This window comes from Amblyraja radiata, chromosome 6 (assembly GCF_010909765.2).
Source record: "Amblyraja radiata isolate CabotCenter1 chromosome 6, sAmbRad1.1.pri, whole genome shotgun sequence".
Taxonomy (NCBI): Eukaryota; Metazoa; Chordata; class Chondrichthyes; order Rajiformes; family Rajidae; genus Amblyraja; species Amblyraja radiata.
Window position 1 is genome coordinate 99,134,899 of NC_045961.1, and position 13,080 is coordinate 99,147,978.

A 13,080-nucleotide genomic window follows, 5' to 3' on the forward strand; every position below is an offset into this window, starting at 1 on the left:
AAGATGGGAGGGAATACATCGAAGTCCCTCACCCTGAGCACTGGATCGCCCCAGGGTTGCGTCCTCAGCCCCCTATTGTACTCCCTGTACACACATGACTGTGTGGCTAGGTTCAGCTCCAACTCAATAATTAAGTTTGCTGATGACACTGTGGTGGTGGGCCTGATCTCAGCCAATGACGAGAAGGCCTACCGGGAGGAGGTGGCTGATCTAGCAGTCTGGTGCCAGGATAACTGCCTCCTCTTGAACATCAAGAAAAAGAAGGAGCTGATCATGGACTTTAGGAGGGCACATCATCCGAGGACGTACACTCCATTGAGGATAAATGGGGATCCTGTGGATAGGGTGAACTGTTTTAAATATCTGGGAGTCCACATCTCCGAGGATATGACATGGGCATCACACGCCTCAGCACTCGTGAGTAAGGCAAGGCAGCGCCTTTACCACCTCAGGCAATTGAGGAAATTCAGAGTGTCTCCGAGGATCCTCCAGTGCTTCTACGCAGCGGCGGTGGAAAGCATCTTGTCCGGAAATATTACCATCTGGTTTGGGAATTGCTCTGCCAAGGACAAGAAGGCTCTGCAGAGAGTAGTGCGTTCGGCCGAACGCACTATGGGAACTTCACTCGCCCCCCTGCAGGAACTATACAACAGGAGGTGCAACTCCAGAGCAAATAAAATCATGGGAGACCCCTTCCACCCATGCAACGGACTGTTCCAGCAGCTACGGTCAGGCAAACGCCTCCGTTGCCATGCGGTGAGAACGGAGAGGTTGAGAAGGAGTTTCTTCCCAGAGGCCATTCGGACTGTAAACGCCTATCTCACCAGGGACTAACTCTACTGAACGTTTTTCCTTCCATTATTTATTATGTAAAAGAATATGTGTGTTATGATTGTGTTTATAGTTTGTTTGGTTGTTTGGTTGTTTGTCTTTTGCACAAAAGTGCGCGAGCATTGCCACTTTCATTTCACTGCACATCTCGTATGTGTATGCGACAAATAAACTTGACTTGACTTGACTTGACTTGACTTGACTTGACTTTCCAAAGCTGTAACTCCCTCAGGGAAATCCCTGTCAAAAGATTTTTATCACCACTCTGAGAGCAATGACTTAACACATCATTATTGTGAATGATGCGGTTCTTTTGTTTTTGATGTTGCCAATACCACAACATCCCAGAACAGGTTTTTGTTATATAAATAAATAATATATGCTAATTTGATGCATGTTGTGGCAAGCCACATGTAACACTCATTATTGGAAGATCGGCACCTTGATAACTCGAACCACAATAGATTATCTGAGTCATTTATTGTTTACATTTTCATCTTCATGGGTGGCACGGTGGCGCAGCGGTAAAGCTACTGCCTTACAGCGCCAGAGAAGCGGGTTCGATCCTGACTACGGGTGCTTGTCTGTACGGAGTTTGTACGTTCTCCCCGTGACCACGTGGGTTTCTTCCGAAATCTCCTGCTTCCTCCCACACTCCAGATGTATAGGTTTGTAGGTTTTTAATTGGCTTCGGTAAAATTGTAAATTGTCCCGAGTCAATAGATATTTTTAAGGTAGAGATAGATGGATTCTTGATTAGCACGGTTGTCAAGGGTTATGGGGAGAAGACAGGAGAATGGGGTTAGGGAGAGAAAGATAGATCAGCCATGATTGAATGGAGGAGAAGACTTGATGGGCCGAATGGCCTAATTCTGCTCCTATCACTTATAACCCTACGGTCCGGTTGGAGGGTGAACCGGGGTAATGCCTCCAGCGCCTTCAAGGTCGGTTGCAGGAGGCTCCCCAGGGACACAAAGATGGCCGGGCAAGGAGAGGAGAGGGACATCGGTTCGTGGAAACTGCTCCAGTACATCGAGCGCACGGGCCAGCGGACTTTGAACAATGGCGCAAATAATGTTGACGCCCGCAAGTTGTAATATGTGCAAAATAAATTTCACTGTGCAGTTGCATAGGTGACAAATAAAGCACCATTGGTAACAATGTTACAACATTTTGAGATTTTAAAAATCAAGTCTGCAATTTATCCCGTCAGATAAAGCATAAAAATAAGTTTAATTTGACACCTAATTGACTTTCATATCTTCAGTATTAAAAAAGTTATGACCATTTTCATACTGAAACTAGCATCTTGTTCCCTATTGCTTTTCCATTGACTTAACTCAAAAGCTGTGACAGTCAAAAGCCCATAACTTTCTTAAAAATTAAGAGAACTGAAAGAAATTTTCAGTTATTATGGATTGAAGCATTCTGAAACAAATATGAATCAATCTTACCTGGATGACCTGAAATTAAAGCATATAATTAGTTAGTTACCTAATTGTAACTAATTACAAAACTCAATTACTAGATTTAAACATCTATCCATTTCTAAGAAAAGGTTAACAATTTTTAATAGCCTAAGTGTCCAAATAACATTCACACAAGAATTCACGATATAACATAATTTTAAAATCTCATTGTCGTGAATTTATAGGCCAAATGGAAGGAATTTAGTGTTTAATTCCCGTAAATTAATGGCCATTTAAATCATTTTGCGAGTGGGATTTTGTGGAACGCGATCGTTTGGAACATTGCATTTGCGGTAAATTTAAACCCCAGATCGGCAGGAAAAACACTGCCGGTTCGTATGGGACCTAAATCACCTTTTCGCAACGTGAAATTTTGATTAAAGGCATCCTAAGAAGCACGTTTATATGTAAAATAAACGGCTTACCTTGCTTTGTCCCGTACATGAGATCCGTCCCGTTGTCGGTGTTGACGGCTTTAGAAGACGATTTTTATTTTACTCCTGCTATTAAATTATCCATTGATAATTTTAAAAAACTTGATAAAACGGACGTCGGAGCGATTTCTGTGCAGCAGCTAAACAGTCTGACAAAGATCGATTTGAACAGGCTGGAGGAAAACGGTATTTTAAACCCGCCCCCTCTCAAAGGCGCCAAAGTCGCGCACACGGCCAGTGGCAGAACTGCAGCGCCGCTGAAGGTAAGTTTTGTAACATACCTACCATTGGAAGTGACTGCAGATACTCAGGCAGCATCTGTGGTAGGAATGGGCATGTCTGAAAACGGGTCCCTGGCCCAATGCCTTCATCCAGAATTAGGTGTTGCTCTTAATGGGAAAGCTGAGCAGGAAGATGTCCTCTGTCTGATTTAGATCAGATTGAGAGTGCTTCTTCTTCTTGCATATGGCGTGCACAGCCTAAAGTTGTAGGACAACTTGGGATTGAGAGTTTAATAGGCAACTCAATGGCTTATTTAAAATAATATTAATGTGATTCAATTTACATGTCTTTCATCATCTGCTTGTCCGAATGTTCCAATGTTTGAATAAAAATAGTATGAATTTTGCTTTTGTGTTATTTGTGCAAATTAGAAATTTCTAAAATGTATCCACGGGTGGCACGGAGGCGCAGCAGCAGAGTTTCTGCCTTGCAGCACCAGAGAACCAGCTTCGATCCTTACCACGGGTGCTTGTCTGTGTGGAGTTTGTACGTTCTCCCCATGAACTGCGTGGGTTTTCTCCCAGATTTTTGGTTTCTTCCCACACTCCAAAGATGCACAGGTTTGTAGGTTATTTGGCTTGATGTCATTGTAAATTGTCTCTAGTGTGCGTAGGATAATGTTAATGTGCGGGGGATCGCTGGTCGGTGCTGACTCGGTGGGCCGAAGAGCCTGTTTCCGTGCTGCATCTCCAAACTAAGTTAAAAATCCACAGCGTGAGTCCCAAGTTTGGAGAAGATTTCAGATTAAAAATTGCTTCATTGCTTTAGTTTATCGAACTATCGTACATAGACGCCTCAAGTCTAAACTTGTCTTTCACAACTCTGAGTCATAAAATGTTCCGAAATATTTACGCAATCAACATTCCTCAGCTCCTGCCTGTGTCTACTCTGTGGCAATCAAACATAATGAAAAGGTTAAAATAGTTATAGCTGATTCTCACGTTGCGAGTTGACACAAGAGGTAACCCGAGTTAAAACTCGTGATAATAACGTACGATTAACGTACGGAACTCGTGGACGCAACTTAGAGATTCGTGGCGCTAACGGCAGGTACTCGTGTAACTTGTCGACTCTTGCAAAAAATCAAATATGTTTGAAATTTTCCACGAGTCAATTTTACTCTTGTGGTTAAGAATTGAAACATTTTAACTCGTTGTAATAACGTAGTGGCCCGTGCGTTTACCTTAGTGTATCGTGAGTCTACCGTGGGAACTCTTTAACTCAGCGGGCAGGCAGCAGCAGATTGTGGATCCCTTCAGTTTCCCAGCGACAATCACCTGCCATAACACGAGAGAAATCATGCACCGTTGTAGGTCTCCTTTGCACGTCAGTGATTCTGTTTTTCTCCACTCATTATCAAGATTCATTATCAAGAATGAATCGCACATGGCACTCTTGCACGCTGCATCTCTCACTATTGAGGGAATGCAGCGAGGATGGCGGGACTGACATATGATGAAAGAATGCCTCGACTGGGCTTGTTTTCACTGTATTTTAGAAGGATGAGGGGATCTTATAGAAACATGGAACATTCTGAAAGGATTGGACAGGCTAGATGCAAGAAAAATGTTCCCGATTAATAATAAGGGGTAGGCAATTTAGGACTGAGCTGAGGAAAAACTTCTTCAGCCAGAGTTGTGAATCAGTGGAATTCTCTGCCACAGAAGGCAGTGGAGGACAAATGACTGGATGTTTTCAAGAGAGGGTTAGATTTAGCTCTTAGGGCTATAGAAATCAAGGGTTATGGGGAAAAGCAGGAATGGGGTACTGATTTTAGATGATTTTAGATGTTCGGCCAAGATCATATTACAAACCGACCAGCCAGTCCTGACCATAGACTCAATGGACACACGGAGAATCCTGTCTAAGGCCAACCCGTGGAAAGCAGTCGGACCCGACAACATCCCAGGATGTGTGCTCAAGGAATGTGCTGAGGAGTTAGCAGATGTGCTAACAGACATCTTTAACATCTCCCTTAGTCAAGCCATCTCCCTTAGTCAAGCCATTGTGCCCACATGCCTCAAAACTTCCACGATAATCCCCATAGTGAAGAAACCAGTGGTTGCCTGCCTAAATGACTACCGCCCTGTCGCCCTGACCCCAATAATAATGAAGTGTTTTGAACGCCTGGTGAAACCCCACATTACTGCCAGCCTCCCCTCATCGTTAGACCCCCTCCAGTTTGCCTATCGCCCCAACCGTTCTACAGAGGATGCCATCTCTACCACGCTGCACACAGTACTCACGCATCTGGAAAACAAAAACACATACGCCAGAATCCTGTACATTGACTTCAGCTCAGCGTTTAACACCATCATCCCGCAGAGACTTGTGGAGAAACTAACCCTGCTGGGCCTCAACACCACCCTGTGTCACTGGATCTTGGACTTTCTGACAGAGAGACCGCAGTCAGTCCGTGTTGGCAAGAACACTTCAGGCTCGATCACGCTGAGCACCGGCTCCCCTCAAGGCTGTGTGCTCAGCCCGCTGTTGTTCACATTGCTCACACATGACTGTGCTGCCAGATTCAGGGACAATAAGATCATAAAATTCGCGGATGACACAACAGTGGTGGGACTCATCAGCGGAGATGACGAATCAATGTACAGGGAGGAAGTAAAACAACTAGTGGACTGGTGCGGCAAAAATAATCTAGAATTAAATGTCGACAAAACGAAGGAGATGGTTGTCGACTTCAGGAGGGCGCAGCCAAAGCATACACCCCTCAACATCAGTGGCACCACAGTGGAGAGAGTGGAGAGCATAAAGTTCCTCGGTGTGCAAATTACAGACGGCCTCACCTGGTCCAGGAACACCACTGGGACCGTCAAACGGGCCCATCAGCGACTGCACTTCCTGAGGAAACTAAAACAGGCCTCACTCCCCACCAACATCCTCAGGACTTTCTACAGGGGTACGGTGGAGTCTGTACTCACGTACTGCATAAATACGTGGTACTCCACCTGCAACTGCTCAGACAGGAAGGCTCTGCAGAGGGTAGTGAGGGAAGCAGAGAGGATCCTTGGCGTCTCCCTACCCTCGGTACAAGAACTGTTCCAGAGCCGCTGTCTGAAAAAAGCTCAGAGAATTGCTAAGGACAAACTGCACCCCCTCCACATACACCTGGATCTCCTGCCATCAGGCAAGAGATACCGTAGCATCAAAGCCCGGACTACAAGACTGCTAAACAGCTTCCTACCACAGGCTGTGAGGCTGCTAAACAGTCACTCTGTACTCACAGTCACTTGATTCTGCGGCTGGCACGGACACTTTAATAACTGGCACTGGCCACTCAAATCAGCTGCGCCGGACATTTTTATGATTGGTTTATTGTATTTTAACGTTGTGTTTTACCTGCTTTTAACTATTTATACTGTTCCATCAGGGACTGGATTGTTTTTAGTGTTATTATGTGTGAAATGTTTTAAGTTTCATGTGCGATACTCCGCTATTCCCAGGGAAACGTCTTTTCATTATGCACTGTACAACTGTTGCTTGCAAGATGACAATTTTTATTTATTTATTTATTTGTTTATTTGTTCCGAACAAGTAAAGACATAAATAGGAATAAATAACAACAACAAAATCGAAATAGTCAAACAATTGGACATTCCAGGCAATATTTGCAAAGCAATGAAAAGCATAAAGCAAAATTTAAATGTCCAACACTTTTTCTTTACAAGCTCGAAAAGGAGTGAGAAGAAGAATAACTTATTTAATCTCACCCCTTCTCCCTAAACCCTTCTTCCATATTTAATAATTAATTAATTAATAATAATAATACCCCAGACAATGTTTAGAGATGCATACAGACATATATATACATACAACTGATATACACATACAAGTAATATGTATGAAGTAACCAAAAAACATAAATAAATAATAAACAAAATAATAAACAAACACTAACCCCTGTTTGTCAACCAACCCCTTCATCCCTGTACCTTGTGTAAAAAAGTTTTTTGTATGTCATTTTGAACTGGTTCATGTTTGGACATTGCTTTAACTCCACATTCAAACTGTTCCACAATCCTACTCCACAGACCGAAATACAAAAAGTTTTTCTGGTCATGCGGACTCTTTGTACCTTAAAATTAAATATTCTTCTTAAATTATAACCCCCCACTCGCACATTGAATAATTTTTGTATATTTCCAGGTAAGTTTTTATTTTTGGCCCTAAACATTAACTGTGCAGTTTTAAATGCAACCAAATCTGCTAATTTTAATAATTTTGACTGTAAGAATAATGGATTAGTGTGATCCAGATACCTGACATTGTGAATAATATGTATTGCTCTTTTTTGCAGAATAGTTAATGAATGTAGCGAACCTTTATAGTTATTGCCCCAGACTTCTGCACAGTAATTTAAATAGGGTAAGATTAGTGAACAGTAGAGAATGCGGAGTGATTTGTGATCCAGAACCTGCTTAACTTTGTGTAATACAGAAATGCTTTTTGACAGTTTGGATTGTACATGTTTAATGTGTGATTTCCAGCTGATTCTATCATCCATTATAACCCCAAGAAATTTATTTTCATGAACTCGTTCAATTTCAACCTAATTTATCTTTATATTTGCTTGTGTATTTGTTCTGCAATTACCAAATAACCAAACAATTACCAATTACCAAACAATAAAGGTTGATTGATTGATTGAATGATTGAATGGAGGTGCTGGCTCGAATGGCCGAATGGACTAGTTCCTGCACCTATTTTTCTATGTTTCTATGTTTCTATGTTTCCATGTTTCTATCATTTTCATTTATTGCAAACTGGAGCAGGCGGCACTGGTGCTGCTTTATAGTGCCAGAGACCCGGGTTCGATCCTGAGAACAGGCAATGTCTGTGTCTGTCACCAGTGGTAAACCTACAGGGAAAATGCAAAAACTCCACACTGACAGCACCCGTGGTCAGGATCGAACCTGGGTCTCTGGCGATGAAAGGCAGCAACTGTACAGTTGCGCCACTGTGCTGCCCCCAAACACAAACCAAACAATGAAAGACCATTGCATAGGAAGCAACTGCAGATGCTGGTTTACACCGAAGATGGACTTGAAAAGCCTGAGTAACTCAGCAGATCAGGCGGCATCTCTGCAGAGAAGGAATAGGTGACATTTCACCTCAAGACTTCTTCCGTGTAAAACCACTCTAAAACCACAATGTGCAGGTAGCAGAGGGAAAACTGGTGGTTAGATGACTTATCAACCTTATGTGAGCTGCTTTATCCTGGATGGCATCAAACTTTTTGAGAAATTATGTTGCTGCCCCTGTCTGGACAAGTGGAGCATGTTGCAATATGGTCATGACATTGACTGCAAGGAGGTAAAACATTTGCTGCAGGAGACACAACATCAGCATAGTGGCTCAGCGGTAGAGTTGTTGCCTTATGATGCAAGAGACCCCGTTTTGATCCTGACCATGGGAGCTGTCTGTTCAGCTTTTAGTTTAGGTAGACAAAAATGCTGGAGAAACTCAGCGGGTGCAGCAACATCTATGGAGCGAAGGAAATAGGCAACGTTTCGGGTCGAAACCCTTCTTCAGACTGGCTTTTAGTTTAGTTCAGTTCAGAGATACAGTGTGGAAACAGGCCCTTCGGCCCACTGAGTCCGCGCAGACCAGCAATCCCCGCACATCGACACTATTCTAACAAACTAGGGACAATTTACATTCATACCAAGCCAATTAACCTACAAACCTGTACGTCTTTGGAGTGTGGGAGGAGACTGAAGATCTGAGAGAAAATCCACGCAGGTCACGGGGAGAGCGTACAAACTCGGTACACACATCACCGGTAATCAGGATCGAACCCGGGTCTCTGGCGCTGTAAGGCAGCAACTCTACCGCTGCGCCACTCTAAGGCCCACGGTCGACTCTCACATACGTCAGTGGGGAGTGTAGGTGGGTTAAAATGATCGCATTATCCAAGAATAATCTTATTCAACATCCATTAGGTTTGCTCGTAATAAACCTATTTTATTACTTCCTTCCTTCTCGATTACAAAAGGTTATATCTGAGCTTCAATTAAAAATAGATTTTTAAACAAGGTCCTCTTTTTTTTTCATTTCTCTGGTCAAATATCACTCACGTACATCATCACACTGCTTGAAGTGCTGTGAGATTGGATTTGCTGCCTGGCCTGCACTCTGCTCGAAGTCCTGTGAGACTGGATTTGCTGGCCTGGACTGAATGATGACTTTTGAGGTAAATTCTCAGATTTTCGTTGTTAAAATTTGACTGCTCAATCTCTCTATATTAAAATTGTCTCTTTTTTTTTATCAACGGCAAAGAGTCATCAAGACAACACAACAAGAAAGAACTGAACTTAATAAATCTCATCTTTAACATTTTAATTGTTGTTATATTTTAAGTCATTCACATTTTAAACTTTAATAAATCCTTTCTCCACTTGCCATGCCTGCGTGTTCTTCATCACAATGGGAACCTAATAGGCAGGAATGGCTGCGCTGTCGGAGAGCCACTAAGAGTGCATAGGAGGAGAGGTTGAGGAGAGATGGACTGAAGGTGTGGGGGGGGAGGGTAATGGCAAGGAGCAGAGTGGGGGTTTGGTGAAGGAGGGGTGACTGAGCGAACTGCCAGCCCACCAGCCATGTCACTGGACTGACAGCCCACCAGGCATGAGTAAGTGAACTGCCAGCCCACCAGTTGTAAGCGACTGAAGTGCCAGCCCACCAGCCATGACTTAGTGAACTGCCAGCCCACCAGCCATGATTAATTGAACTGCAAGTCCAAGAATCCATTCAGTCCGCAATGTCCATACTAGCCCTCTGGAAACCAGTCCCTTCAGCCCACAACACCCATACTAGCGCTCCAGAGATCCACGCAAGGATGGAGTTTCCTCCTTCATTGCTGTGATCTGTAAAAAAATATGAAAATGTCTAAAATTGATTCCCCACCCTCTCCCCCTTCTCACTCACGGAGTCTGCCACCTGTGTAGGCAGAATTTCTGGCGGTTTCGGACCTGCCAGCCCACCAGGCCTGAGTGACTGAGCTGCCAGGCCCCAGTGACTGAGCTGCCAGGCCCCAGTGACTGAGCTGCCAGCCCAAGAATCCATTCGGTCCACAATGTTCATACTAGCCCTCTGGAAACCAGTCCCTTCGGCCCACAACACCCATGCTAACATTCCAAAAAGTCCCCCCTCCCCCCTCCCCCACTGACCAGCAATATTAGAATTAGTGGTGAGGTGGAATATTGCGTTGGGGGACCAGCCCTCCCATGAGAAGCTTTGACCCAACAGGTCCCACTTAGTTTAGTTTTCTATGTTTCTCTGTTCCAGGCTCTAGTCTTCAACAATAACTGTGGCACATTCTTTGGGGTCTTCAGTCTCCAGGTGATTAGCGTTAATCCACTGCTGCACAAAACAAAAGGATGCATCATTACACATGGTTAATGCGGCAAAGGGTTTGTGATGGACACACCAAATTTTCAGTTATAGCTTACAATACACCAACATTGAAATCGATTTTTTTCCTCCTACATCTGGCACAGTGGCACAGCGATAGATGTCATGCATTAAGTCTCAAATTGTTACGGCTTTCAATCAGCTACAAGTGCAGCACGGTGGCTCAGCAGTAGAGCTGCTGCCTTACAGTTCCAGAGACCCGGTTCGATCCTGCCTACGGGTGCTGTCCGTAAGAAGTTTGCACGTTCTCCCTGTTACCGCGTGTGTTTTCTTGGGGTACTCCCATTTCCCCCCACACTCCAAAGAGGTACAGGTTTGTAGGTTAAATGGCTTCGGTAAATTGTCTCCCAGTGTGTAGGATAGACTAGTGGGCCGAAGGGCCTGTTGCCATGCTGTATCTCTAAAGATAAAAATGTAATCTCCAGTCAGGTGTCTTTGATCTCTATATCTTCATGTTATTGAGTTTAGTTTAGTTTAGATTAGTTTTGTTTAGAGATGCAGCAGAGAAACAGGTCCTTCCTTGATTACAGTACAATAATTGGGGAAAAAACTGATATAAAAATTTTGGAAAGGCCCAACAACCCCCACAATCAAGATGTAGATTATGGAGATGTCAGAGACCTTACATTTGGAAAAAATTAGATATGTCTTAATTGACAAACCAGAATTATTCATTATTCATGTCCCTAGTGGCGGCGCGGCTCTGGCTGCAGCGGCTCTCCGGCAGTCCTGTTTGTTTTGTGTTTTTTGGGTTGTTTATTTTCGTTTTGGTTAGTCTAGTTTTGGTTTTTAGTTTGTGTTTTTGGGGGGGGGGGGGGGTTGAAACGGGGCTTGCTGTCTCTCCCTGCGGGGGAATGCGACTTTTTTGTCGTATTCCCCTTCTCTGCCTCCGTCTGCGCTGAGGCCTAATGGCGGAGCTGGCGACCTCGAGGCTCAGGAGGCAGAGCCCGCCAGGACTCGCACTGAGCTCGCTCCCGTGAGGACGGCCCGGCTCGGGGCTGGAACAGGGCTTTCGTGAGGGGCTGTGACGGCCGGCCCGAGGAAGGAACGGGGCTCCCGTCGGAGTAGCCGAGCTCGGGGAGGTACGGTGTTCCCAGCCCGAGGGAGGAGCGGCGCCCGGTCGGGGCGGCCCAGCCCGAGGGAGGAGCGGCGCCCGGTCGGGGCGGCCCAGCCCGAGGGAGGAGCGGCGCCCAGTCGGGGCGGCCCAGCCCGAGGGAGGAGCGGTGCCCGGTCGGGGCGGCCCAGCCCGAGGGAGGAGCGGCGCCCAGTCGGGGCGGCCTGGCGCGAGGGAGGAGCGGTGGCCTGGCGCGAGGCTGAGACGGTGGCAGTACTCACGTGAGGGCGATCTGGCTCGGGGCTGGAACGATGCTCCGGGGGCTGGGACGGCAGTTCTGGTGGCGGTGGCCTGAGACCGGGGGTTCGGCCGCGGGCCAGCGGCTGCGTCAGCAGGTCTGGTGAGCGGCAGCTTCGACTACCCCAGGCCGCGGTGTTTGAGCCGCAGGACAGGTTTTAACATCGCCCGGGGGGTATCGCCTCAGCGCAGAAGGAGAAGAGGAGGGAAGAGACTGCAGCCCTAAGACTTTTGCCTCCATCACAGTGAGGAGATGTTGGGTGGACTCACTGTGGTGGATGTTAATATGTGTTTATTGTTGTTTTTTATTGTATTGTATTGTATGTATGACTGCTTAAATTTCGTTCAGACTTCGGTCTGGATGACAATAAAAGGCTATTCTATTCTATTCTATTCTATTCTAGAATATGGTCTCCATTTATAGATTACTTGAAGGGATAGATCGGGCCGGCACGGAGGCCGAACTGAAGCCTGAACCCAGGACTAGATGAATAATGTACTCAAACCTACAGACCTATCTCCCAAGTTGTATTATTGATAGTTTATCCTATTTTTCTCATTTCTTTCTTTCTTTATTTTCTTCTATCTATAAATATAAATAGATAATTAGAGGCAATGTTAATAGGTAACTGATAAAGGAGAATCCCAGCTACTTTGGTAACTGGAAACCTGGATACTTAATATGTAACCGTTAAACAAAGTCTGTACTGGTTTGGATTATGATATGCAGATGCATCTAATAAAAATTTATTAAAAAAAAAAAAGAGGCCTACACACGCCAACATCAATCACCTTGTTGATACAAGTTTATGCTTTCCCACTTTTGCATCCACTACCTACACACTTGGATCAACTTCCAGAGAAATCCGCACAACTTTGGGATGTGGGAGGAAACCGGAGCACCCAGTGAAAATTTGCTAACTCCACTCAGAGAGCACCCAGGGGTCAGGATCGAACCTGTGTGTCTGGTGCTGTGAGGCAGCGGATCTACCAGCTACACCACTCTGCCGCCCTTTTTCAGAGCTATGAAAACCCGCACCGCCCTAAATGTATTCCGCAATCCCAAGCTACATTTCCCGCTAGTCTATTGTCACACAAGCTTATCAACACCCCCTTGATTCTCCTGTTCCTGGGGATCCCCATGGCCTTAGTGGCATGGGTTTAAAATGCAAACCTAACTCCAGATAAGGACACAAGGTGCTGGAGTAAACTCAGCGGGTTGGGCAGCATCTCTGGGGAACATGGATAGGTGACGTTTTGGGTCAGGGCCCTCTTTCAGGCAGAC

General features: G+C 45.2%; 1 protein-coding gene across 5 annotated transcripts in view; it reads right to left on the reverse strand.

Moving 5' to 3' along the window:
* Positions 1-9,843: 9,843 nt before the first annotated feature.
* The window catches only part of LOC116974635 (interleukin-13 receptor subunit alpha-1-like), a 49,745-nt gene continuing 46,508 nt past the window's right edge, over positions 9,844-13,080 (reverse strand). For 4 of the 5 annotated variants that reach the window (XM_033023323.1, XM_033023320.1, XM_033023322.1 and 1 more), the window contains one exon: positions 9,844-10,393. In XM_033023323.1, coding sequence (XP_032879214.1) covers positions 10,322-10,393 — 72 coding nt within the window. In that variant the 3' untranslated portion in view covers positions 9,844-10,321. The remainder of the gene's footprint in view (positions 10,394-13,080) is intronic. The other variant, XM_033023321.1, reaches the window with a different exon arrangement.